This window comes from Myxine glutinosa, chromosome 5, assembly GCF_964187855.1.
Source record: "Myxine glutinosa chromosome 5, kmMyxGlut1.1, whole genome shotgun sequence".
NCBI lineage: Eukaryota > Metazoa > Chordata > Myxini > Myxiniformes > Myxinidae > Myxine > Myxine glutinosa.
The window spans coordinates 210,555,850-210,582,413 of NC_136265.1; the positions used below are offsets into that span (position 1 = coordinate 210,555,850).

At 46.3% G+C, this 26,564-nt stretch overlaps 1 protein-coding gene across 6 annotated transcripts in view; it reads right to left on the reverse strand.

Annotated features, from left to right (window-relative positions):
* Positions 1-228: 228 nt before the first annotated feature.
* The window catches only part of TMEM94 (transmembrane protein 94), a 187,630-nt gene continuing 161,294 nt past the window's right edge, over positions 229-26,564 (reverse strand). For all 6 annotated transcript variants that reach the window (XM_078779433.1, XM_078779430.1, XM_078779435.1 and 3 more), the window contains 5 exons: positions 17,149-17,297; positions 16,520-16,611; positions 12,099-12,192; positions 8,567-8,737; positions 229-788 (listed from right to left, as the gene is read on the reverse strand). In XM_078779433.1, the coding sequence (XP_078635559.1) occupies positions 716-788; positions 8,567-8,737; positions 12,099-12,192; positions 16,520-16,611; positions 17,149-17,297 (579 nt within the window). In that variant the 3' untranslated portion in view covers positions 229-715. The remainder of the gene's footprint in view (positions 789-8,566; positions 8,738-12,098; positions 12,193-16,519; positions 16,612-17,148; positions 17,298-26,564) is intronic.

Below are 26,564 nucleotides of genomic sequence, written 5' to 3' on the forward strand. Positions count from 1 at the left end.
TCTCGAGTTATAAGAGGACAAACAAACAAACAAACAAACATACTTTACTGCTTTATATAAATAGATACAGGGAATAAATTCCAATTGGGGTAAGCAAATCACGAAATAAATATGGGTTACCACACATATGGTTACCCTATGGCCTATACAATAGTTTCACAAAAAAACCTTGAATGCATAAACTGCATATTGTGCATTAATTTCCCCCCTCCCCCTCAAAAAAACTAATTTCACCATTTTGTAGTTTATTGACGTAGATTAAAAAAGAAAAGAAAAACACCAATTCATGAACTGAGCCACCTTTTAAACAGACATCAATAAATGACTATCCATACGGCCTTTTTATAAAAATCATTACCACGAGCAGCATGGAGAACAACCTCTCCACAAAGTGTCTGGGAGAAGAAGCAGGTAGAGCCCTCAAAGTGAACCGGAAAAACCCAAAGCCCAATGACATTGTGACATCGTCCAAATCCCGTCTCGCTGGCAGAAAAAAGTTTGAGAGTGGAGGAAACGACTTTGAACATGCTCTGCTTTACAACATGCTGGTAAGCAACTTTCACAGTGGGTTGTCCAGAAAGAAAACGTGTCCATTATGAGCTTCTGGTGAAACCACTGTGTCTTTGACATTCTTTCGTGAAAGTGACAAACAGGGCATCCTTGAGACTGTGGGTCCACCTCGTAAAAGCTGACAATCGAGTGTTATTTAGTTAAACTAAAATGGCGAGTTCATGCCCAGCTTTGTTTCAAATTGCAGCTTCTGTCTCTTCTGAGATCTTTCCCGCATCCTGCACATGGAACACACGTACACAAGCCATTTTGGAAAATGGAAACACAAAACACCAAATAAAAAATAAAAATAAAATAAATAACTCATTTCAGACATCTCAAAATTATAATCAGCTTTAGTGAAGGTATTCAATAAAATGCATGAATGCAACTTGAGAGTTCATAGAACACGCTACCCCACAATGTTCAAGTATATACTTATCTCTCTATATTATAAAAGAAAGTTTTTGTTTGTTTGTCTGGGCAAGCTAATCTTCTGAACAGTGAAAGATAGGAGGAAACCTCTAATACAAAAAATGTCGGGACGGGCCCCGGGAAGATTTTAGGCTAGGTGGCGAGGCCGGTTGAGGCCGCTTCGGCCAGGCCGGGCCCATTTCGCAATTAAAAGCTGAGCTGAATTATAGTAGTCAATCGTCTACGGCAGCGAGTAAAAGCTGAATTATAGTAGGAAATTCATTCAAAAAGAACCAAAAATGTTGGGACGGGCCCCGGGAAGGTTATAGGCTATGTGGCGAGGCCGGTCGAGGCCGCGTTGGCCGGGCTGGGCCCATTTCGCAATTAAAAGCTGAGCTGAATTATAGTAGTCAATCGTCTACGGCAGCGAGTAAAAGCTGAATTATAGTAGTAAATTCATTCAAAAAGAACCAAAAATGTTGGGACGGGCCCCGGGAAGGTTATAGGCTAGGTGGCGAGGCCGCGTCGGCCAAGTTGGGCCCATTTCACAATTAAAAGCTGAGCTGAATTATCGTAGTCATTCTTCTACGGCCGCGAGTAAAAGCTGAATTATAGTAGGAAATTCATTCAAAAAGAACCAAAAATGTCGGGACGGGCCCCGGGAAGGTTATAGGCTAGGTGGCGAGGCCGGTCGAGGCCGCGTCGACCGGGCTGGGCCCATTTTGCAATTAAAAGCTGAGCTGAATTATAGTAGTCAATCTTCTACGGCCGCGAGTAAAAGCTGAATTATAATAGTAAATTCATTCAAAAATAACCCGGGCAACGCCGGGTGCTTTCAGCTAGTATTGTAATAAAATAATGATTTGAAAGATCGTTAAAAAAATTCCGGAAGTTTAGCACAAATAAAGCAGTCTTATACACCACCCTTATACACTGTAATACAGTGACTGAGAGTATCAGTTCAGGAGATGGGGGCTTTATTTATACCCTCTCACGTGCCACGCCCTCTCATGCTATATAATCAATGTATAACACGGTTATTGGAATTATTATGAAGGCGATTTGTGTTGTTCAGTGTTGAAGTGTATAATTGAATTTAAATGTTTAAAGTGGTTTAAAGGTGTATAAACAAATTAATTCCAGGTTTTACCATTGTTCTACCCAGTGTCTATTACACCACCCGATCCAACACGTTACATTCATTATTCGTACATGTTGCTTGTGTCCTTTATAACGTCTTTAACAAGCAGTCCGTTTCCTGTTTGGAATGATTTTCAATTTTGTTTGACTGCCAGGCAGCCTTCCTGCTAGCAAACCTGTCTTTCTATTCATGTTCTGATTCATGTTCAAAATATAACATTTGATTTAAATAAGTTTTTCTATGACCATAAACTGATAAGATAGACGGACTGACAGACAGACAGATGGGCGGACACAAAGAAATTGCTTAACCCTGCTGTTCGCTTCTCGTGTGTGGGGTAATTATAATACCAAATCGAGTGAATGGATTCCAATGGATGGATTCCCGCCCTGTGACATCACACACATTCATTGGCCAACACACTTATCGTCTTTGTCCCAATGTTGAAGCTGTACGTTTAACTCCACCTGCTACCCTTTTATTTTGTCCCGTCAACATAGCCATATTTCAATCTTCATTATCGATCCCTCTGGTCCTTAAACAAGGATGCATATTTCATTCTCCTTTCCTTGCTGTGTGCCTGACCACTCACCTGACACCGACAAGCAGATTCTAAGAGAACTCAAATGTGCAAATACTCGTATAACCCTTGAACTCGCCTGTCAGTTATAATACCTGCACGCATGAAGAATAAGTAGCTTTGACATTAACAAGTCATCGATAGATAAATAAACATGGTGACTTTGTGCAGTTATCATGCAATCAACTGTTACAAATTCCACTTGTGATTAGATGATGACTTAGAAGGTACACACCTTTATTACATAAGGCATTATGGAATGTGGCATAGTGAGAATATGCAGTGAATTCTGGGAGGCCTGAAGCCCTCATGGGTGTGGTTTTGTTGGCATTAATGGATTAATACTACAGTGTTGCCTTAACTCCATACAGAGCCATAAACTTCAAAAGGAATACAATGGGTTTACAAAGGCATTTTAGGTATCACCTACCCAGGTCCCCCCCCAAAAAATAGGAGTCTAATGATTAGATGGATTGAGGAGAAAAGAGGAAATTGTTATACCATCTGCCACCACCACCAAGTGGTGCTACATGGTACACATTTGCATATAGGATTTACAACTCCTCCCACCCCACCCTCTCACTCCCCTTCCCCCCCACCCAGCATGAGGCCTGCGTTTGCAAATTTAAAAAGTGAAATATATTATCTAAATTTGCAAATTTAAATGGTCCTGAAAGGTATATTTGCCAAAGTGTTATAATGAAAAGTTTGAGACTGAACTGGATTTGTATTGTATTGTTGTCAGATATAAACGTGCATCATATTGTGTTGATGGAGCAATACATCATGAGGCTTGTGGCCCATATACCACATGGAACACACTGCATTTGCATCCCTTAATGGTTAGTAGGTTGAGAATCCCCAGCTAGATTACTACTTTCTACTTAAATAGCATTAATGGTGCACACAGGTTGCTGCTGCTGTTCCAGACATTGCATCCTTAGCATTGATGATCCCTTCACAGGATCTAGATATCTTTGATCTATTCTCTTTCAGGTTGACATGTCTGAGCCCACCTTGGCAATATTATTGCTGTTTGTCAAGATCTCTACTCCCCAAGTTCTTGTACTACATTAAACCTCTCCTAACCCCCTGTGATACCGCTCGACAACCACTGACATCTGCGTGTCAAATCATTCATCGAAAGATTGAGACTGTATACACATCTCTTCAGGCCAACACTGACTAACCACAAACAACCAATGACTCTCTGTTCCTTTAACTGTCACCACTCAAATCGTCTGGGACTTGACTCGACAAGACCGGGAAGTTCTCTGCTGCATACGCCTTCTGTGACGTTGCCCCCATTCAATGAACCTCCCAAACTGGATTTTTGCATGTGGTACGTCTCCCTTCCTGGATCTGGGACTACAACTTTCTCTCCAACCTCTCCTGGTTCTCCTGGGATCAAATGGAAGACCAAATACTGCAGTAGAGTCATCAGGAGGACCTTGGATAAGTAAAGAGCAAAGATTACCCTCTGACTGACAATGTTCTTGTGAAAGTCCAAATCTCTCGAGCTGAAGTTGGAGAGGTGCCTCGGTGATCGAGTCCAGTGGTTTACTCAGGCCAACTGGCAGGGACTATGTTCTGTATCCTCAGATGAGTCTTCAGTCTCTTCTGCATCAATTATTGACTTTATGTGGTGGTGGTTTCACAAAATCCTGTTTTTTCTCATCTGCAGCTATTCGATTCATCCTCTCAGCTCAGGTACACAGTCTTAAAGCAAGGTGATTGCCAACAAGAAGCTTGATTTCTTTACATGGAAGGTGAACCTGGCTGTGGGACACCTTGAGTTGTTTAGCAAGGCCTACAAAAATTGCCTATCCTCAGACAAGGCATAAAATAACGAGGCGAATGTCAACGCTGAGATCTCCAACCAATGGTCGTCCTTATGGCATCTTATGAAACACCTCGTGGCATCTTATCAAACCAGTCTCAAATGTATTCTTCCCCTCAAACCCCTCACCCACCACCCACCACAAACGGCTTCCTTGCAGACTCTGCTTGTGACAAAGAAGAATGGCTGAATTCAGTGTTTGTCTCTAAAGCTGATGTACTCAACCCATCCTTTAGTCCACCCCACCCCTAACTCCAATTGACTATTGGATACCGAGCTTTTTCCTTGGGAAGGTAGAGAAAATTGAGCAGCGTCAACTCTCTCTGCAAGTTTGCCCAGATGGAATCGGTGGCCGTGTTCTCACACGCATCTCCTATCTGCTTGGAAGACAGCCATCATCACTTTCATTCATAAGCAGAGTGCAAAAGTAGATCCATTAAACTACAATCCAGTAAGCTGTCTTTCAGATGGTAAGGAAAAGCATTGAATTGATTGATCATCACAACTCACATACTCTCCCCTTTTCTGGAATGGCCTCATTTATTAATTGTGTTTGCAGTCTATGGCTGCTGGTTGCATCATTTCTGGGAGCACGGCTGTGCCACTGATGTAGCTCCTGGAGGTTAGAGCATGAATTTGGATTTTTGTTCAGGGTGCTGACTCGCTTATTCTTTGCAAAAAACACCGCGGGATCTAACGTCCGCCAGCTTACGCTGGCAGATGGGACACCAAGTTTACCGGCTGAGGGATGGCACAATCATCGATGCCTTACCCTGCCTGCGAAACACGAGGACGACAGTTTTCAGCTGGGCCGAGATTCAAACCCAAGCTAAACAGCTCAGGGGAAAGTTTGTGTACCTCCTGCCAGCCCTAGAATGGCTTGATCTCTGACGAGTTTGGATTATGTCCAAGCTATTCATCTTTGTACGTGCTGTTGTTTCTCTGTCAATAATTCATGCAGCTCCTGAATCTTAAACAACGGGTCATAACTGGCTCTCTTTGAGATATCACAGGTCTGTCATCACTGTCCAATATTGCTCGCCAAGCTTGGCATCCAATGCCACCTTCATCATAGCTTGCCATCTTCCTCCATGCATGCAATTAATCAACATACAGCTCGAAACAGCATCCATTAATCTCTTCTCCCAATGGAGGCTGGAGTGTTCCAACGCAGTGTCTTAGGTTCATTCTTGTTTTTGAAATATATCAATGACTAGTCTGAGGCCCGATAAACCCTCTTTTCACTTTACAGATGATTGCATATTATACCATATGGTATCCGCATCCCAATAACACACTGGAGGCAGCTGTGTTCCTCTCAACAGCTTGAAAAACTATCACATTCCTGACAAAGGGAACATGTCATTCAATCTTGGGAAGTCTTACATTCTCACGTTCTCTCTGTAAATATTGTGAGGTTTGTTTGGTGTGGGGGGGGGGGGGGGGGGGGGGGGGGGTGGGGGGGGGCGGGTTAGGTAAAAATATCCCATAGGAAAGGTAGGATTGTATAATTATAGCATAGAACGTGGACACGTAGGAAAAATCTCGATGTACTTAAGAAGGGACACTGTAGCTTAAGATTGTTTATGTGTCTTCATATGAGGGGTGAATCAGTGATGATTAGTTAGGGATTAAGGTTGGTTTTCCCCAGGATGTGATTTTCCCTCTGTAATTTTCCCTAATGTTTTACAATTATCACGGCCGGCCATAAGGGCCTCCGTTTAACGACAACAACCACCGACAGAACCAGAGCAGAGCCGATCGGCAAGTAAGCCCCGCCCACATGAACACTTACGGAAAAAGCCCACACCCCCAGAGTGGTACGATGGGCGTGGAAGAAAGAGCCGGCAGGCCACGCTCCTGAAAGTCGTGATTGGCCGAGAGGGCCGGGGGTGACGTCAGAGCAAGAAGCTTCGAGAGACGTTGGTGAAGAAGTCGATCTCTCTCTTGGTTTTTGACAACAAGACTTGGCCATTTTGTGCGGGCTGTGAGGAGAGGGTTTCTGCTGCGGCGATTAAAAAGGAGTTTCAATCATTGTTGGCTCGCAAGGAAGCTGAAGTGTGCTTCCCCAGACGGGTGAGGAGAAAGGAGGCCTTCTCGTCTGCTCGCCTCACTACCCTTGGCGCCTTCGGCGCCATCTTGTGCGCTCCGGCGCAAGAAAATGTAGCCATTGCCCCACACTCCACGAAGAGGGCCACTTGAGGCCAAAGCTGACTGCCAGCTGGCTAAAGGGATTATATTTTATTTTACCTTTCCCCTGTGTGTCCGTTTTTGAGTCCGTCTGTGGAGGTACCTCAATTAGAGTTTTAGTTTTACCTCAGCCTTCATTTTCATTCTTTGATTTCTTTTTATTAAATCATTATTGTTGAATTTACCGTGGTGTTTACTTGTTTGTGGTTTCGGAATAAACCCGTGTGTTCAGATCGGATAAACGCTTCACATTCCTTCGTCCCGCGTGCGACAAAAATACCGCCATTTTTCAGGCTGCTGCCTTGGGAGTAAAACCGTCTCGGCTATTCGTCCAAGGCTCGTCTTAACTAGCTACGGACAGGACAATCTATTCTAGCAACACATGCATCTACTTCCTTGATCAGACACTGAAAGAACTTCAATGCCTTGAAATACTGAGCCTTACCACTAGATATGACCTATTCTGGACAGACCATAGATCAAAGCTGGCTTCAAAGGCAGCCACGGAATTGGTATTCCCCATAATCCCATTCCCTTGCTCGCATGCATGCCCGTTCCTATTTTTACCTCCGCCACAGAAGGTGGATGGAGATGATGTTTTCATCCTCGTCTGTCTGTCGGTGAACAAAATATCTCAAAAAGTTGTGGACAGATTCGGACAAAGTTTGGTAGACAGGGTGGGTATGTGACAAGGAAGAATTGGTTCAATTTTGGTTCATGTTGGAACCAGATCCGACCTGTCAGTGGGATATAAAACGTAGACTGTTCAGCCTGGAGGGGGTATGCTCTCTACCGAATAACATACTAGTCTTGAATGTACATTTATAATTCCACTTATATTTCTATGTATATCCAATCACCTGTTTTGTGCGTTATTGTGGCGTTTGATAGCACGATGTATTACTTGGCATCCAACCGTGTTACCATCAGCCCTCAGAGCCAATCCTCACCCCAAGGTTAAGAATCAAGCTTGCCAATTTCCCTTACCCACATTGCTGCATTTCACCAGAGGCTGCCACCTTGGAGATCAAATTCGCATATGGCTATGGCCCTAGGGCAACAATAAACCTTCACAATCAGATTTTCATCATGCGGTGATGGAATCCCAAATGTCCACAAATGAAATGCTATGTTGGATGCCAAGTGACACATCAGCTAATGACCAGTTCAGAGAGCAAGTAGTTGATGCATGGAACGGTCTTCCTGGAAAGGTAGTGGCAGCAGAAACAGTAGATAGGTCTAAACTGGAATTAGATAGTTACCCAGAAGCATTGGAGAAATTACCCAGAAGCATTGGAGATAGAGGGGTTTCAAAATTTCCCAAGATAGAATATTTTAAACAGAGAAGAGACATTTACAACAAGTCTACGATCGCACAAACATAAATTACTTTGGTGTCTCATTGTCATGCGCAAACATCTTTGCCAAGGGCAAAGTCGTTTATTTAAAAATGTTCAAGCTGGTCGACTAGTAATAAGAACCGGTGTAGGCAACATAAATAAACAAACACGTGACAAAGGCAAAGAGTTCCGCCAGTCTCTTTCATGACATCTCGTGCAAATGTAATTATCAGGCTTGTGAAAAGGTTATTCATGAAGAAGAGAAGAGGTGCAAAAAAACCGAAATAAAATTGTGGATATTTAGTGCACTCAGGTATATAGAGGTGCACACACACACACCCAAACCTCAGGTGTACACGCACTTACACAAAAGCCTTGCATTTTTGAAAACAATTTGGCCAAGGATTTACAGTTATACATGTTATAAAAAAAACAAGTGCATGGGACACGAAAAAGAAACAAACGAACAAAAACACACACACACACACACACACACACACACACACACGTACCTTATTTCATGGAGTTTCACAAGTTCGTTCACTATCAACAATGGCACGAGGCTTAGGAAGCCCAATAACCAGGCAGTCATTGGTACAACCGATGCTGCCAAATCCAGACGGCCATCTGCATTCCTCCACAGGCTCAAGCTAATGGCCGTCTGAAGGGCTTGGAAGAGCAGTCTTCAGTCATACAGACAAGTGGAGGGAGAGCGATAGAAGGAAAGAGGGAAAAAGAACAGCAATGTGGGAATTTATTTCAATAAACCGATAGATATGCATGAAGTGCAGGTGGGGGCAACGGTGAGCTTCATCGCAATTTTAAATCAACTCTTAGCACGTGAGTACGAGTGAATGTTGATGCGGTAGCTGGGGGTGCCGGATGAGATCCAAACAGAACACGAGTAGGAAGGAAGTAAAGAATGAGGTTAGATTTTCCCAAAATTTCTCCAAAAAAAAAAAATACCCAGTAGGCCAAATGCCAAGAATTTCGCTGTTTGGGCACTTCTCCAATATCCACAAGACGACGTCCATGTGTTTTAACCACAAATGCCACATGGAATCGACATTGTATTTCCTTGATGCAGAATAGGTCTCATGGCATATCAGATATGACACATACATTGTACGGTGCTCACATCTCTGGTGAGCACATGCGGTGTTTTGCTTCTAAGCTCAGCCTGAGACGACACGGGTCTGAAAGTTAAATATCGCACGAGCAAGTCCGAGCTATGACAGAAATGACATGAAACCTTTCTAGAAACAAACAGCATGTGTAATACAAGTGAAAGTAAAAAAAAGAGCAATGACCTTTCCATTCATGTTCACATAAAGCCATTGTTAACGTTTGGCCACAAAGATAAGATAACCGCTGTTGCTTGTTCTGCAGAGTGCTTACGCTGGTGGAACTTTGCTCTGCATGCGCTGCACTTCCTGGAATGTTAGTAACGCACCGGACACATAGCATGTCCCTTGCTTCACACCATGATCCTAAGGCAGACCTTGCGAGTGGCAGTCCACGCCGCTTTATGCATGTGTGTAAAACGTGTGCTATGGGATGTGGCGAACGCTCCGCACACCCTGTAAGGATGCGGCGAATGCTCCGCACACCCTGTAAGGATGCGGCGAACGCTCCACACACCCTGTAAGGATGTGGCGAACGCTCCGCACACCCTGTAAGGATGCGGCGAACGCTCCGCACACCCTGTAAGGATGCGGCGAACGCTCCGCACACCCTGTAAGGATGCGGCGAACGCTCCACACACCCTGTAAGGATGTGGCGAACGCTCCGCACACCCTGTAAGGATGCGGCGAACGCTCCGCACACCCTGTAAGGATGCGGCGAACGCTCCGCACACCCTGTAAAGATGCGGCGAATGCTCTGCACACCCTGTAAGGATGTGGCGAACGCTCCGCACACCCTGTAAGGATGCGGCGAACGCTCCGCACACCCTGTAAGGATGCGGCGAACGCTCCGCACACCCTGGAAGGATGCGGCGAACGCTCCGCACACCCTGTAAGGATGCGGCGAACGCTCCACACACCCTGTAAGGATGCGGCGAACGCTCCGCACACCCTGTAAGGATGCGGAGAACGCTCCGCACACCCTGGAAGGATGCGGCGAATGCTCCGCACACCCTGGAAGGATGCGGCGAACGCTCCGCACACCCTGGAAGGATGCGGCGAACGCTCCGCACACCCTGGAAGGATGCGGCGAACGCTCCGCACACCCTGTAAAGATGCGGCGAACGCTCCGCACACCCTGTAAAGATGCGGCGAATGCTCCGCACACCCTGTAAGGATGCGGCGAATGCTCCGCACACCCTGTAAGGATGTGGCGAACGCTCCGCACACCCTGTAAGGATGCGGCGAACGCTCCGCACACCCTGGAAGGATGCGGCGAACGCTCCGCACACCCTGTAAGGATGCGGCGAACGCTCCGCATACCCTGTAGGGGATGCGGCGAACGCTCCGCACACCCTGTAAGGATGCGGCGAACGCTCCGCACACCCTGTAGGGGATGCGTGCATGCCCCATCTGTGGGGTCACGAGTGCACAAAAAAGAATGTCCTCTTTTGCAAAGTTGCGGGGTTATCCTTTTTTATTTTTTTTTAATACAGAATCGAGGCTCGTGTAATCGAGCTAAAAAAAAATTATTGTAAATTTTGATTGAAATTTAAAATTATTTCTTATATTATTTAATTTAATTATTTCATTATTATTTAAAATAAAAAAATGTAAATTTTGTACATTTTGAGAATGCATGGAATGAATGAGGGGAAATGGATTCATCTAGTCGAGCGCAAAAACGAAAGAGTACTACCGATTATTCAGAGTGAGTGTGCAATGTCAATACTGTTATCCTGATATCGATTGATAATAAACCACTTTTCTTGTTCCCCAATTACTGTTTTGATTTGCTGAAAGGGAACTCTAAGAGGCATTTTAAAACGGCTGCAAGTTTCACATTCCAATTTGAATTGATGGTTCACAATGGATAACCCAGATTCAAAAACCGGGCACTGTATTTATTTGTACCTTGTTTACCGTATTCTTGCAATTTATGTTACAATATACCGATGTTTCTGAATGCTTTGCTCCTGCATGCAATTTAGTTTCAGGCTCCACAGTGAACCTCAGAACAATGGTGGAAAATTTAAGATGGCATGTAATGACAGAAAGGCAGTACTAACATAAAGTTGAGTAAATTGCACACAATGGTATACTGCAACAGTCGATGTGAGCGAGGGAAGGAAGTTGTGTGGTGGGAAGGGAGGGTGGGGGAGGGAGAGAGGGTGAGAGGTGACACAGCCTCCATATACAGGAAACACCAAAGCCAGAATTGCTTCCTCCCGCTCTGTGTCCCAAAAACTCCAAAGAGGTGTATAGGGTGGAGGGGATGGGGGAAACAGAATAACAGCTGTTTGCCTTTCAAAACACTACCTAAGTAAGTACAGTACCTCAAAAGCCTACCTTCCAAGGTGGGCAAAACTGATGGCTTAAAAGCAACTGATATTTCGCAACAGGGCTGGAAGGATGGCTTCAGTCCTAGAGGTACGGACACCCACCCATCTCTAGACAAATCCAGGGTTCAAATCTCGGCCCAGCTATAAATTTCCATCCCGGTGTTTCACAGGCAGGGTGATTCATCCATGTGTGTGCCGCCCCTCGGATAGACGTTAAACTGGGCGAATGTTAAAGATCCCACAGTTTCCTTCATGAAGAGTAGACGAGCTATTGCCGGCACTGAGACCAAATTCCAAATGTTTGCCTTTACTGCTGGAAAGACAATGGCAAACGACCAAGTATAACCCTTTTCAAGAAACTGCTTCGGCAATATTGATCCACAACAAATTTGGTAATTTCCTTAATTTGTTTTAGGCCTCTACAGGTCCACACCATTCTTTTTATTTCCTTTTAAAAGCATTTTAACACACAAGAGAAAATGACCTTTTGATGAACTTGAAACATTGTGAGAACGGACAAAACAGATCGCTTTAACCTACTTTCAGGAGACAAATCCCTTCACTTTCACCATACGTACACTGTAGGAATTGTTGCTGCCCACCAGATGTTGGAAAATGGAGTTTTACTCCAGAGTGGCTTCGAGCGATGAACTTGGCTAACTGATATGCACACTGTCAAGGTAGAGCCAAAAGGGGGAGAAAATAGGTGTACAAGTTAAGTCGAAGCAAATTATTTCACATTGAAGTTAAAAAAAAGTGTAGGACATTTACCTTTAGTCACCCAAAAATATTCTTATATTGCTTTTCTTTCAATGATAGGGATTTGCTGTGGACATTGTATCACTTGGGACAGTCCACAGCAGGCAATGCCTTAAATATTGTAACGGTGGACCGTGGGTGGACACGTGGTCAAATTTTCTACCCGGACAGTCACCCATTTACCGGCGGATGGCCATCCGCTGGGAAACTGAACAGATATTTTCTTCGGTTTTCAAAGAACAGAAACTTCAATGAGATATGTCTACAGAAGTTCCCACATATGAAAAGGAATGGGGCCAAGCATGAACCCCGAAACGGAATGGGGCTCAGGGGAACAAAAAAAGAAGAATCACCTTTAGTGGCCATGGGCTGAGGGGAACGCACCACAAATTTAACCCTCCGAGCGAGATTTGGCACCAATTTCCAACGCATGTGGGTTTTGACTCACACCACAGTTATAATTTCCCAAATCCGAATAGCGCATCAGACCGATACACCAGTGGTGAGAAAACAGGGTTTATTACAGAGTAAATGAGTTGGAAGAACAAGGAAGCAACACACTGATAGTTCTTTGAATGATCGTTTTAAGGCCATTTTCCCCGCTAGAGCAGGGGTTAGCCTTGCGGGCCCCATGACAATCATGGTTCCCTGTTTGAGGCAATGTTTTTATGGCCGGATGCCCTTCCTGACGCCAACCCTTAGTCGCGTCTTACGATGCGCAGGGATACGGTGTACACACCGTGATCATTCATCCCAGAAAGCTGGTACTCAATTTGCCGACCTCAGAAGATGACAGGCTGAGTCAACCTCCCTGGCGTTAATTCAGCGATCGACCGGGATTCGAAACCAGGATCCTAGGATCCCAAGCCGGCACCCTAACCGCTAAGCCAACACCAGGACTAGTAAACACACTGATAGTTCTTCACAAAGGTATAAATCCCCATGTACCCACGAGACTGTGACGCTTGACCAGACTCTCAACTGGCCTGCCCCTAGATTGACGGCTTCTCACTGATCCTCAGCCTTTATATATCCCTGAAACTGTGTACCGCTGTGTGCTCAATGGCTCATGGTTCAGCTTGTTGTCGCTTCGAGCAGTTTCTTGCAACTTCGAGTCCTTGAGATAGCAGTCTCTGCATGGCTATTACCTTTCACAGTGGCTTACGGAGTGGGTAAAACAATTTCTAAAGCAACACACAGACAAATTATGAAGGGAACGATTCAAAGGATTAATGGGGGGAGGATGGTGGGAAGCTTTGGACACATTACGGAGGGGAGGGGGTCACGTTTATCAGCTTATGGACATACTTCAACATATGCCTATCAATTTACACAGAAACCACACACTTATGCTGAATGTTTATTGATGACATAACTAGTCTGTCTTATACCCGCTACCCCCAATGACCGTTCCCACAACAATGTGTTGTTTTTAAGGTCAATATAAATCGTTTTTGGTGAGAAGTATGTTTCGGCAGACCCTTTAATAGGTAGTATTTTAATGCCTCTCCCAGGTTTCCCCTGAGGACATCAAGAGTAAAGTATCAATTGTGGAATGGTCCAAACCGGGCAGATTATACCACCATCCCATCCTCACTAAAGTTCATTAAAGAGCTTGCTGAGGGTTTGTTCTTACTGATAATCAGTATAATTGTCCACCGACAATCTGACATACTCAGTTTATAGAAGCTTTGAATGCAAGTCCTTGCCTTCAAGCAGGATTTGAACCCACAACTTCTGAAATGAGAGTCAACTACAACTTCTGAAATTAAAGATTGAGCAACTATTCAGCTACAGTATATCCAAAATTAGAGTAGTTCCTCGATTATGGTCACAAAACTGAACAATAGAGACGAGCGGCCCTTAGCCTATATATTGTTACGGATCCGGGGGACGGCACTCCTGTTAGCAAGGGGGGGGGTTAATCCCCTTGTCCTGTTAAGCTGGCCGTCCGACCGGTCCTGGAACTATCTCGCCACTTCCGGTCAGCGCTGAATAGTGTAGTAGGCCAATTATTCCTATGACCTAAGTACCAGCGCCTTCCGGTAAGCGAGGAAATGAGCCCCGCCCGAGCCGCGACTGTAATGGACACGCCGAGCGAAGCGAGCCACGACTCAGGCCGTTAACAAAAGACTAACCCGATTATAAAGCATTTGGCCAAAATCGCGCCACAGGTACTCAATTGGGAAAAGACAAAGACGATCGGACGAGAGGAAGCAAAGAATACGAAAGGTATAGGAAGAACAAATATGATTTATTAATATCTACAAGAGGAAACGAAAGAAGGGAATATACAACGAGAGGAAATAAAACGACATAGGGCAGCCTTAAAACAGTCTTATATTATACCACAGACAACACAAAGGACAGACCACGGACTTACACGACAAAGGGGAGTTGCAATGGTAGGGATGCGCCACTGCGCCAGGGAGCGAATGGTCCAGGCCGATGGTAAGGATGCGCCAGGGAGAGAAGGGTCCAGGCAGTGGTAAGCGTTGAGGTTCACGCCCCGGGCTCGAAGCGAACAGCAGCCGGCAGCTCCGCGTCTCAACATCCGGCGACAATAGGGCCCTGGAGGGTCTCGGTCTATTGCCGCAATACGAGCACCCCCTCACGTCTCCCTCTCTCTTCTCTGGTTCGGCTGGATCACTCATCTGCTGTCAAGCAGTCCCCCGCAGTCGCTTTTATCACTCGTGGCCGTATCAAGCCGCGGGCTGCGTGGGCACGCCTACCAGGTCGCTCACCGCGGTGCTGGTTGGCTGGTTAGGGCTGGCTGACTCCACCTCCGATGACGAGTTGATGCCACGCCCGTGATCCGGTGGCTCCTCCCCCTTTTTTCTGTTCTTGGCCTCGTGCGCAATGGAGTTTTGGCTGCTGCCAACGACGTACCACAATTTGGAGAGGGAGAGCAAATGGATCGAATGGGGCCTATCTTATTTGATTAATGCAACGTAGAGTCAAACTATTGGAAACACAGCCTTACCTGAAACACATAATAATGAAATAACTATGAAGAGGGCCTATGGTTCGCTACGTGTTGCGATGTGGACTAACTATGGGACGACCTTTGACCTTGACAATGAATGGAGGTATTTACACAAATAATTATTTACAAAGGGTATATTTACAACACTTTACACAGTGCAGGGTTCTCAAAACCCCAACAATATTCAACAACGCCTTTGTACAACTGTCTCCAATCTCTCCTGCCGCATTAAGCATCACCATCCAGACTTCATCAATGTGTGGCTCTCTACCCTTCTTCATCCTCATCAAAACTGTCTGCACCTCCATCTCCATGACTTTCGATTTCCTCTCCACATATCCCGGTAGTTCCAGCTCGTCGTTGTTTCCTGCCTGGTTCAGAAACTTGTTGAAGCAGCCTTCCAATACCTTCAGCACTGCTTCCCTCTGCCACAAACGTATTGTATTCATCCTTGATCGCTATCCCTCCCTTCACGTCCTTACCATCCTCATCCCTGTATTGAGCTGTTATGTAGTTCATCTTCTTCTCACCATCCTCATATAACTTGCTGTAAAAATCCACTTCCGTATTATTTGCCTTGTCCACTGCTCGCTTTGCTGCTTTTCAATTCTGCCTGTACAAGTCCAGCAACCCTGCATCCGGTGGTTGTCCTCTTTTTCCAAACCTCAATCTTCGGATTGCTTTTGCTGGTTCCTTTGTCCACCACACCTGTTTTATATTCCTTAATATTCTTCCACATGACTCCACATGACTTCTTAACTGTCAACATATCCAACTCAATCTTGTGGTGTCCACTCTTGTTGATAATCTTATGTCTCTCCCACTTATGAAAGCATGAACCAGCTGTGGCTGAACCGTTTCTCACTACCTGCTCCATCAGAACTCGACCATCTTTATTCCTCACCCCATATCTATATCGACCAACACTCTCTTCTTCTGCTGACACTGCTACTCCGGAATGTGATTAAGTCTACTGAGATGCACATCACCACCACATCAAGCATTACCATCATCCTCTCCAATGCATCTCTGAACTCCTGCTTATCTGACTCATGCTTCTGTCTGTGGCCCGATAATATACCACTCCTACCTCTTCCTCCTCCTCCTCCTCAACACACCTAAAAATTGAGTTGAGTCAATAAACTGACACATAAAACTGGATAAACATGGTGTTGATGCAGTGCAAAAATGATGGGCCAAATGGTATGCTCTCGAGTTAAAGGTTGATCCTTACATACAAGAAGCAATGCTTACAATGGCCGAGAAGCAGGAAAGCAGCTGTAAGCTTCTGTGCCAGGAGGAGTCCATTGGAGAGATCTTCAAACCAACGGAGTCCATTCACCTCACTGAAAGCCAATCAGGCAGGTTATAGTACATCTAAAGGTTTGACCTGATCTCAGAAACACCGAGCATGAAAATTTTTGTAATGAGCATTGCCAAAATACAAAAACCGGATTAATAAAAACAATAAATGCCGATTTTAATACCTTGCAGAATGTAACCATCAAGTAAAAAATCTGAATTCATCTGCATGCACAAATATTTGGTTGCACCAATTACTTTAAATGGTACAACAAGTTCACTTTAATGATGTACAGGCTCATGTGCACGGGATTTGTCATCAATACCAAAACATATTAAGTGCAACACAAAAGCCAATCACACTCCTTATTTCAATAACCAGGTGAATCAGCACTCCGAAGCATCTTAACTTGCACGCGTCCACTGGCACAGCTGATGGAGGCTTGGAGCACAGCAGCTTCTAGATCTGGCAATTGATGCCCAGTGGACAACATTTTCAAATTCAACATGGAATTTCAGTCAAGTGGAGGAATTCACAGGAAAGCAGGGAGGAGTTGAGCAAAAGATGATCATGCATGCACCTGAACAAAATGCTGCGGCACTGCGTGCCGTTATGCATCGCTGTGGCCATGACACATGATGATTGCAGCGTCAGAACAAAACAGGACAGGATGGTGCAGATTGACAGGAAAAACTTGCCAAAGAAGCACAGGACGAAATACTGCACCGTCTGGAAGAATTTAGAGGACAGCTGAATTGATAACAAACAGTAATAGCATGGCGGAAAGGGAGGAAATGCACAGGGAGAGTAATAGAAAATGAAAGGACATGACGGAGGAAAGCACAGACAATGGATAAATAAAGAAAGAAGACTGTAATCACTTTATAATAACGACAACCAGGATATAGAATGGGTGCAGTATGTTCAGCTTGATGCTGTTATGAAGACATTTTTAAACACGCTTACAATACGGGACAATGGCAGGTGCATCTGGCTGTCCTTGCTGGCAGCACGCTCCGCCAATGGATCATCGGCAGCAGGTTGCTTCCAAAAAAAAAAAAAAATACTGCAAACAATTCCAAAAGCTGAGCTCATTATTTTGCTGCGAATGTCATGTTATTTTATCGAAAAAGAACCGTTTGTTTTCCTTCGTTCTTCGTTCTTGTGCTTCAAAGTGCATCTTCATCCCAGAAATAGTTGCCATTTTAACTGCTTGGAGTTTAAGCTTGAAGGAAGATACGGTATTCTGTATTCTCTTACAAAGATAGACGTTGAGTTTAAATTACAAAATTAAAAATGATTGGAAACAAAAAAACAACAGCAGGTACTGTTTCAAATTTTTATTTAAGATACGACATCACTTTTGATGTGATGATGATGGCGATGATGAGTTAGAATCTGGTGAACTCCTTTGAAGACGCCGCAGGTGAGGGTGTTGAGTCGTGCACCGAAGGGGATGCAGGTGAGGGTGCTGAAGGTGTTGAGGTAGAGGTGCCGGGGTGAAAAAAAAATTGGATGATTGAGAGCTGTTTCGCTGAGTGCTGCAGGTTTCTATGCAACTCTTTGTGTGGCAGCAAAACTGTGCAGTGTCTGTGTTGTGTTGTCTTGTCACTGAACTACTCCCTCAAACTCATGTCAAATCGTACCAAACTTCTAGTATGCAACTACCTCTCCCGTGGGTATGTCTTCAGGGTATTTATTTTGAAAATTTAAAAAAAAAAGTTTAAAAATATTTTTTGGAAAATTGTTTTGAATTTTTTTTTTTTCCAACTCAACTTCAATTGTTTATAAAATGTAATATCACGTGTATTACAAATGCATTTGTGCAATATAATTGTTTGTATTATGATTGGTGTAAAGCATGACAAAACAGTAACACTATCTATATATAACAGTAACAGTCATCTATATATATATCTACATATCTGGGCAGTGTCTGTGTTGTCACTGAACAACTCCCTCAAACTTTTGTTTCTGTGGTTGTGAAGTGTTTTTAATAACGTGGTGGTGAGGTGTTTTGAATTTCGTGGTGGTGAGGTGTTTTGAATCACGTGGTGGTGAGGCGTTTTGAATTACATGGTGCTGAGGTGTTTTAAATTACGTGGTGCAGAGGTGTTTTGAATTACGTGGTCGTGAGGTGTTTTGAATTACGTGGTGGTGAGGTGTTTTGAATTATGTGGTCGTGAGGTGTTTTGAACTATGTGGTGGTGAGGTGTTTTGAATTACATGGTGGTAATGTGTTTTGAATTTTGTGGTGGTGAGGTGTTTTTAATTTCATGGTGGTGAGGTGTTTTGAATTACGTGGTGATGAGGTGTTTGTAATTCCGTGGTGGTGAGGTGTTTTGAATTACGTGGTGGTGAGGTGTAATCGTCCCAAACTTCCAGACTGCAACTACCCCTCCCGTATGTATGTGCTGAGGGGTTCTTTTTTGAATTATTTTATATATTTTTTCAACCTAAATTGTTTATAAAAATGTAATATCACAAACAATACAAATAGATTTGTGCAAAATAATTGTTTGTATCATGATTGGTGTAAATCATGACAACACAGCAACTCAGGTACAGTCATTATCCTCAGCTAAAATAAGCCCGTTCCTCTGCAACAACGCGTGGTGAGGCGAGCCAAGCTAGTGTGTGTGTGTATGTGTATATACATACATATATATATCTATATGTATATATATATATATATATATATATATATATATATATTGTTACGGTCCGCGGATAAGGATGTTGTTTGCCGAACGGAGGCACCGCGGCCGAACAGTTTTCCCCGACTAAACCCGATTCCCGAACGTTGGCCGGATCGCGCCACAGATATTCAATTTGGAAACCTCTAAAGCGACCGAATGTAAAGAGGAAGAAGAAGACGTACAGAAGAGTAACGGGATTTATTATTTACACACACAAGCAAAAGGAGCAGTCAAAGTTATATACAGGGAACATGGAAAAAGCAGGTGACACAGTGAAAATACTAGCTTATACAAACTTAATTAAATACCCAGGACAGAACAAACAGAACAAACTCACGTACACAAGAAGGATGGAATGGCAGGAATGAATGCTGGAAGGAGGATTGGGAAGGTTCAGCTGGGGCAGATGGTTCGGGCTTGATCCCGCACGGGACGTCGGCTGGACCTCGACGGCCACCGATGCCACCGCTATCTGGGTCCCACGGGGTACGGGTTGAAGCTGCCTGGTGGAGTCAACGCTGCTTGTGGAGCCAAAGCTGCTTCTCTGGCTCACCTCAGGACGCGTCTGCCGTCTCTGGCGCAACTGCTTGTAATTGACCTTGAACCTTCTCTCTCTCCAAAGCTCATCTGGATCTTCTCACGCAGTACCTTGCGCGCGCGCTTTTATAACGCCTCCGGCGATCAAGCCGCCGGCCTTCAGGACACGCCCATTGGTGTGCTCACCTCGGCCCTGGTTGGTCGCGAGACCCTCTGGCTCCGCCCTTGATGACGACGGGCGGGCACGCCTTTCTTCCCCGACCCGAGCACATGTTCAATGGTGGTTTTGGAGGGGATGTAATATTGGCAATCGAGGCTTGGCCATGACGAAAGGGGAAATGGAGGTTTTGGGAATGGGAATGAAGAATGAAGGGAATCTATCTTATTTCACTTGGTGCAATGGAGTGTCATTTTAATGGAAGACAAAGCCTTAACCTAATACACAGAATAAGGAAATAAACTACTGAACAAGGGTATTATAGTGTCCTTCAATGTATGCTTCATGGAATTAACTACCGGAACGCCCTTTGACCTTTATACACACTGGAGCAAGGAGGGCTCAGAATAAGCAATAATTCATAACAATTTACAATACAATACAACACAATCAAAAAAAACTCAATCCTCATTTCCGCAACACTGCACCCTCCTCCTCTTAGGCACGGCTCGGGCCTATAACTTTAATTTAGTGTGACACGTAGGTGTAGTTCCCTCTACATTTAACCTGACCCTGAGTGCGACAGTTTTAAAACATGAATAAATATGTCCCGCTGCTCCATTGCACCCTACCTAACAGACTCACGCCCACAGCTAACCGAATTGCGGAATGGTCTTCAAACTATAACACTTACGGTGGGGAGCATTATTTACAATGACGCTATTTTATTTACAAAAACTAACCCAGGACCTGTGATTGTTCTTTCTGGGGGGGAGACAGTCTGCTCTGCATCAATGCACCCTGGAAGCACCCAAAAACGCACCAAAGCACCCTCAAGCACCAATCGGTGCACAGTCATCACTGTTCATCAATAAAAATAAATCAACAACCCCTAACCCTGCAGGTGGTCTCTTGCTCTTCGGCTCCCTCTGCTGGCTATTACTATGTTCCTGATGTTGTCATCTTCCTTTGCTGGCGGCCTATTTGTAATAAAACTTGCACCCAACGTGTCCATTTGTATTTATTTATGGCCCACAGGGGCCGACTATGTATGGTTCACCTGTGGGGCATTGGTGCCCTGTGGCCAATGTCCGCCAGCAAGATTTCGGGCCTTCATGGCCGGTTCCAGCAGAGGGGCCATGCCCCAACCCATGGTGTCCATCAGTGGTGCTCGGCCACAGACATGTGGTCCATAATGTGGTGCATCGATGCAGACAGCTGGTTCTGGGAGTTCCGGGCGCACAATGGCGGACTCACGCACGCTCCCCCCGGCGCCCAGTGGCGCACAGGTCCTCATGTGGGAGACAAAAGGGGGAACAGACAGATGAGCGAGGGGTAAGGTCACAAGGGTACACATCAAACAAGGCAATGCAAGGCGAAATGCGTACGGAGAGCGAAGTGAGAAAGCTCGTCCCTACCGTACGTCACCCCCCCTGTCATCTACACTACCCTTGCCCTTACCCCATATGTACAACAATCTACACATTTACAAATTCGTCGCTACTATCACGTCTTCCCCATATTTCCCCTATTCCAAATTCGTTCCCACAATCCCTCTAACCAAAATTTGCCATCACCCAATTCATCATCAATCCTCATAAGGAGGAAGAGATGGAACATCAAGCACAATGTCACACCCACGTCATGATGCGTCTCACATTCCAAACATCTGCACAAAATAATAACAAAAACCTGGCATGGTGGGGAGGTACGTCATCTCAGGTGAGTGGATGCAGATGGTGCGAGGAGGTCTTCATCCTAACTACTTTCTAAATGACTTTAATACACTTTACACTACCCGGGGTCTTTCCCTGCCAAACCATTGGCACTCTTACTCTATGTGGTTTTAAAAACCAATTCCCATTGGCCAAACTGTGGTGCTTCTCAATTTGGGGTCTCACTCCCCCGATGCAACTCCCTGTGCCCTTGCACAATTTCAGGACTGGGGCATGTAGCTCTCCCAGCAGGTCTACCCACCTGCACACCTCCACCACTGCAGTTGCCACCCGAGCTTACCTAGCTCCTCACCCTAACCTATCTAATTGGGGAAGGCCCCTCCTGGCTCTGTCACCCCTCAGTGCCCTCTGGCACTGGGCCACCCGGGTCCGTCCTCCGGATCCTTGGGTCCCATCCACAACAACTCTACCGGCTCCCAGAGCCCCCTGCGGCCTCACCTGGCCGACATCCTCACAGTGGTGGAGTGCCCAAACCAACTACAAACACTAACAGGCTACACGCCCAGCCATTTCCACAACACTAATGCACCCATCCAAACACCATTCTTTCACCCGCACCACAGATGCCAATATCCAACCACAATTTACCTATACCCTCTACCTAACACTTACACTACCCTCCCCGGGTATTCGTGATGGGGGTCCATCCTTCCCCCATTCACACCTTCGCACCATCCACTCCACTCCACAGTTTCCATCATACTCACTCCACGACCATCCATTCCAATACTCCATATATTCCACACTCCATGTATTCCATACACCTGTTCTCCATTCACCTGTTGTTGCACACCTGTGCAATCACACCTGTTCACCATACACACGGCATCATCTAATCTACCTGGTGCCCTGCTAACTTAGTGCTCCCCGTCTTCCCTTTAAACTAAGCACATACCACGTCATTATCATCCACACTAATCTACCTGCGTCCCCACTACCGGTATCATTGTCACTAACTAACCTTACCGTTACCTAAGGTCATCTTCTAGGTCCCTACACATTATATCCTAACCCTCCCGGGCTAGTTTTCACTGCCATAAACCCCATAAAACTAGTGCTCCTTTGCCCCCGCTGTGGGGGATGACAGAGTTGCCATCCCACCACATCGGGCATCTCCCACTACCAATTTTGCACATCAAATTTCAGCCAATCAACAATTTGCCAATCATTTGCCAATCCTCTGCCAATCATCACTGCCAATCCTCAAATTTTGTTTTTCTAATTTCGGGGCCAAACCACTATCCTCGTCATCAGTCTACTCACTAGTGCCTCTCGGTGCGCCAATTCACTTCTAAAGCTCGGCTTCGTAAAGCCGAGCAATGAATGCGGGTTGTTTGGTGCCGGCGGCTGGATACGTCCGGCACTCGGTGCAGGGAAGGAGGTTTACCCGGGCCGAGATCCCACGCACCACCTCGGCACGGAGCCATCCAATGGCCCGATCTCGACCTGCCGGAACGCCTGAACAAAAAGGGGTCGCCATGACGACCCTTCCTATCGGGATGCCCGCTCCGCCTAGTGGAGCACGGACGCGGCCGTTCAAAGCGAGGCCCAGCGTGGATCGCGTACGGCGGTTCTTTCGAAACCGCCGTGGTTCGGATCCCCGCTGGTCCTCGCGGCACGCGAAGCTGCTCGGCGCGCACCGAGGGCCCGATTCGGCTAAATGTCGTTCTAACCGCTAACCCGGTTACCGTCGATGCTTCACCTGCATGCTCACACGCATACGCTACCCCTTTCACCCTCACCGAGCTCGGTGTTCCAACGCCGCCCGTACACCCCGCATACTTCGTCATTGCACTCGTTCTTTCGCTCACAGACTTGGTCACACACCTGACCACTGCACACCTTTGCACACACTCGTCGTTCGCACACCCTACCAACACACCTCTTCGCGCCCCCTTCTCGGTCACCTCCTCTGTGACAACCACAGGTGTGCTCTCACTTGCACACCCAACCACGTGCCTCACGACTAATTCCAGTGTGCATTCCCACACACGCTCTACCATTCCAGGTGTGCATCCTTCCATTCCAGGTGTACTTCCTCTCTCACCTGCAACAACCAACTCACGCTCCGTGTCACTCTTACCACTCTCACCTCCACTCTTGACAGCGCACTCACCCTTACTCTCGACAGCGCACTCTTTCCTCATGCCCCTGTCCGTTACACACCTTTCTCACGCACACTCTCCCGTTACTTCCTCCGTAACACTCACCACAGGTGTACATTCTCCCTTACTTTTGACAGTGCACTCTTTCCTCCTGCACCCGTCCGTTACACACCTTTCTCGTGCATCCTCTTGCGCACACTCTCCCGTTACTTCCTCCGTAACACTCACCACAGGTGTACATTCTCCCTTACTTTTGACAGCGCACTCTTTCCTCCTGCACCCGTCCGTTACACACCTTTCTCACGCATCCTCTTGCGCACACTCTCCCGTTACTTCCTCCGTAACACTCACCACAGGTGTACACTCTCTCGTTACATCCTCTGTAACACTCACCACACAGCGCTTCCATGTGCCCCTCGCACACGCGCTACGACCAACTCACTCTCGACAGCACACTCACTCCTCGGCGCGCACTTTTTCCTCACACACCCCAGAGTCGGACATTCTCGCACACCTCCTCCTTCGCACACCGTACCTGTCGCACACTTCACCAACGGCCTCTCACGAACACCCGGATCCAAATCAACCCCCAAGCCGACTGAAGCTCCCCTCACATCATATGCATTTCCGAAAATATCGCCACTCACCTTGGCACCTCGTCGTCGCACCTCCTTCGCCACCTGCAAACTCTTTATTTGGTTAGCGAGCACATAATCACGATTTGAGCACCGACCTTGTACATACTCCATCACTTCCTCCCTTATCTCCTTTTTAGTTTCCGTCCGTTTCTTCTTAATTTCACTCACCCCCTCTTCCACCTCCTTTAACTTTTTCTTCACCTCTTTTATCTCCCGGTGCGTCTCCTCAATCTCGTCCTCTAAAGCTACCTTGACCATCTCTTTGTGCGTCCTCACCTCCCGGTCCTTCGTCTCCATTACTTCTGTCACCTCGTCCAACCTCGTTGTCAGTCCCTCACGTACCATCTGACATTGCCTCTGTGTCGCTATTAAGTCATTTTTAATGTCGTTTTGTGTCGCTTTTAACCCTCCTAGTACCGCAGTGTTCCTTTGAACCTGCTCCACTAACTCCGTCTGTCCCACCGTCAGCTGTTCCACCTCCTCCGTCAGGTCCTCTATGCCCCCTTGTAACTTTGCCGTCCCATTTCTCACCTCTTTTTCCATACGCTTTTCACCTCGCTTTACCTCCTCGCGTACCCCCGAGACCTCCCCGCTTACACCTCGTCGTATCTCCTCCTTCATCTCCTCCCTCTCTTTTGTAGATGCCACCCTCATCTGTCCCAATTCATCCCTCTGAGCATCCAATTTACCTTCTAACCCGATTTTCACCTCCTCTATCTGGTTCCCCATCCGTTTGATTTCCCGGGCGGATTGCTCCCCTATTTCCCGCAATTTGCCTTCCATTCTATCTTCTAGCCCCCTTAACCCATTTTTCACCCCCTCTATCTGATTCTCCTGGGCAGCCATTCTATTTTCCACCCCCGTTAACCCATGTTTCACCCCTTCTATCCCATTGTCTAACCCCTCAAATTTCTTGTCTAACCCCTCAAATTTCTTGTCTAACCCCTCAAATTTCTTGTCTAACCCCTCACCGGTACCCCTCGCTTCGTCCCTCATTGCCCCCATTTGGCCCTCTAATCGCTCACTATCAGCCCTCGCTTTGTCCCTCATTGTCCCCATTTGGCCCCTCATTTGGCCCCCCATCCTATCCATTTTTGCATTCAGTTGGGTCAAGAATAATCTGATGTCAAACCCGGTTTGCCCAGCGTCCCCAGCCGCCACCGCGGGCTCGCCCTCCGAGGCGCCGCTATTTTGGGACCCTTCAACCACGTGCGCGAGCGTGCCATTTTGTGCACCTGATACCCCCTCAACCACATTGCCAATGTTCTCCTCCTCTCTTTCCTCCACATACATTTCCCCGAGGTCCTGGGTCGATTCTACCCCGTCTATCTCTCCCACCGACATCCCGTCGCCTTGACCAGCCATGGCGCGATTTCAAAATTCGGGTTTTGTAAAACAAAACAAATTTCAGTATCTCGTAATTTTGAGCGCGTTAAGCGCGCTTCGGGTCCGTTCCCGCTCCCGACACCAATTGTTACGGCCCGCGGATAAGATGTTATGTTTGCCGAGCGGAGGCATCGCGGCCGAACAGTTTTCCCCGACTAAACCCGATTCCCGAACGTTGGCCGGATCGCGCCACAGATATTCAATTTGGAAACCACTAAAGCGACCGAATGACAAGAGGAAGAAGAAGACGTACAGAAGAGTAACGGGATTTATTATTTACACACACAAGCAAAAGGAGCAGTCAAAGTTATATACAGGGAACATGGAAAAAGCAGGTGACACAGTGAAAATACTAGCTTATACAAACTTAATTAAATACCCAGGACAGAACAAACAGAACAAACTCACGTACACAAGAAGGATGGAATGGCAGGAATGAATGCTGGAAGGAGGATTGGGAAGGTTCAGCTGGGGCAGATGGTTCGGGCTTGATCCCGCACGGGACGTCGGCTGGACCTCGACGGCCACCGATGCCACCGCTATCTGGGTCCCACGGGGTACGGGTTGAAGCTGCCTGGTGGAGTCAACGCTGCTTGTGGAGCCAAAGCTGCTTCTCTGGCTCACCTCAGGACGCGTCTGCCGTCTCTGGCGCAACTGCTTGTAATTGACCTTGAACCTTCTCTCTCTCCAAAGCTCATCTGGATCTTCTCATGCAGTACCTTGCGCGCGCGCTTTTAT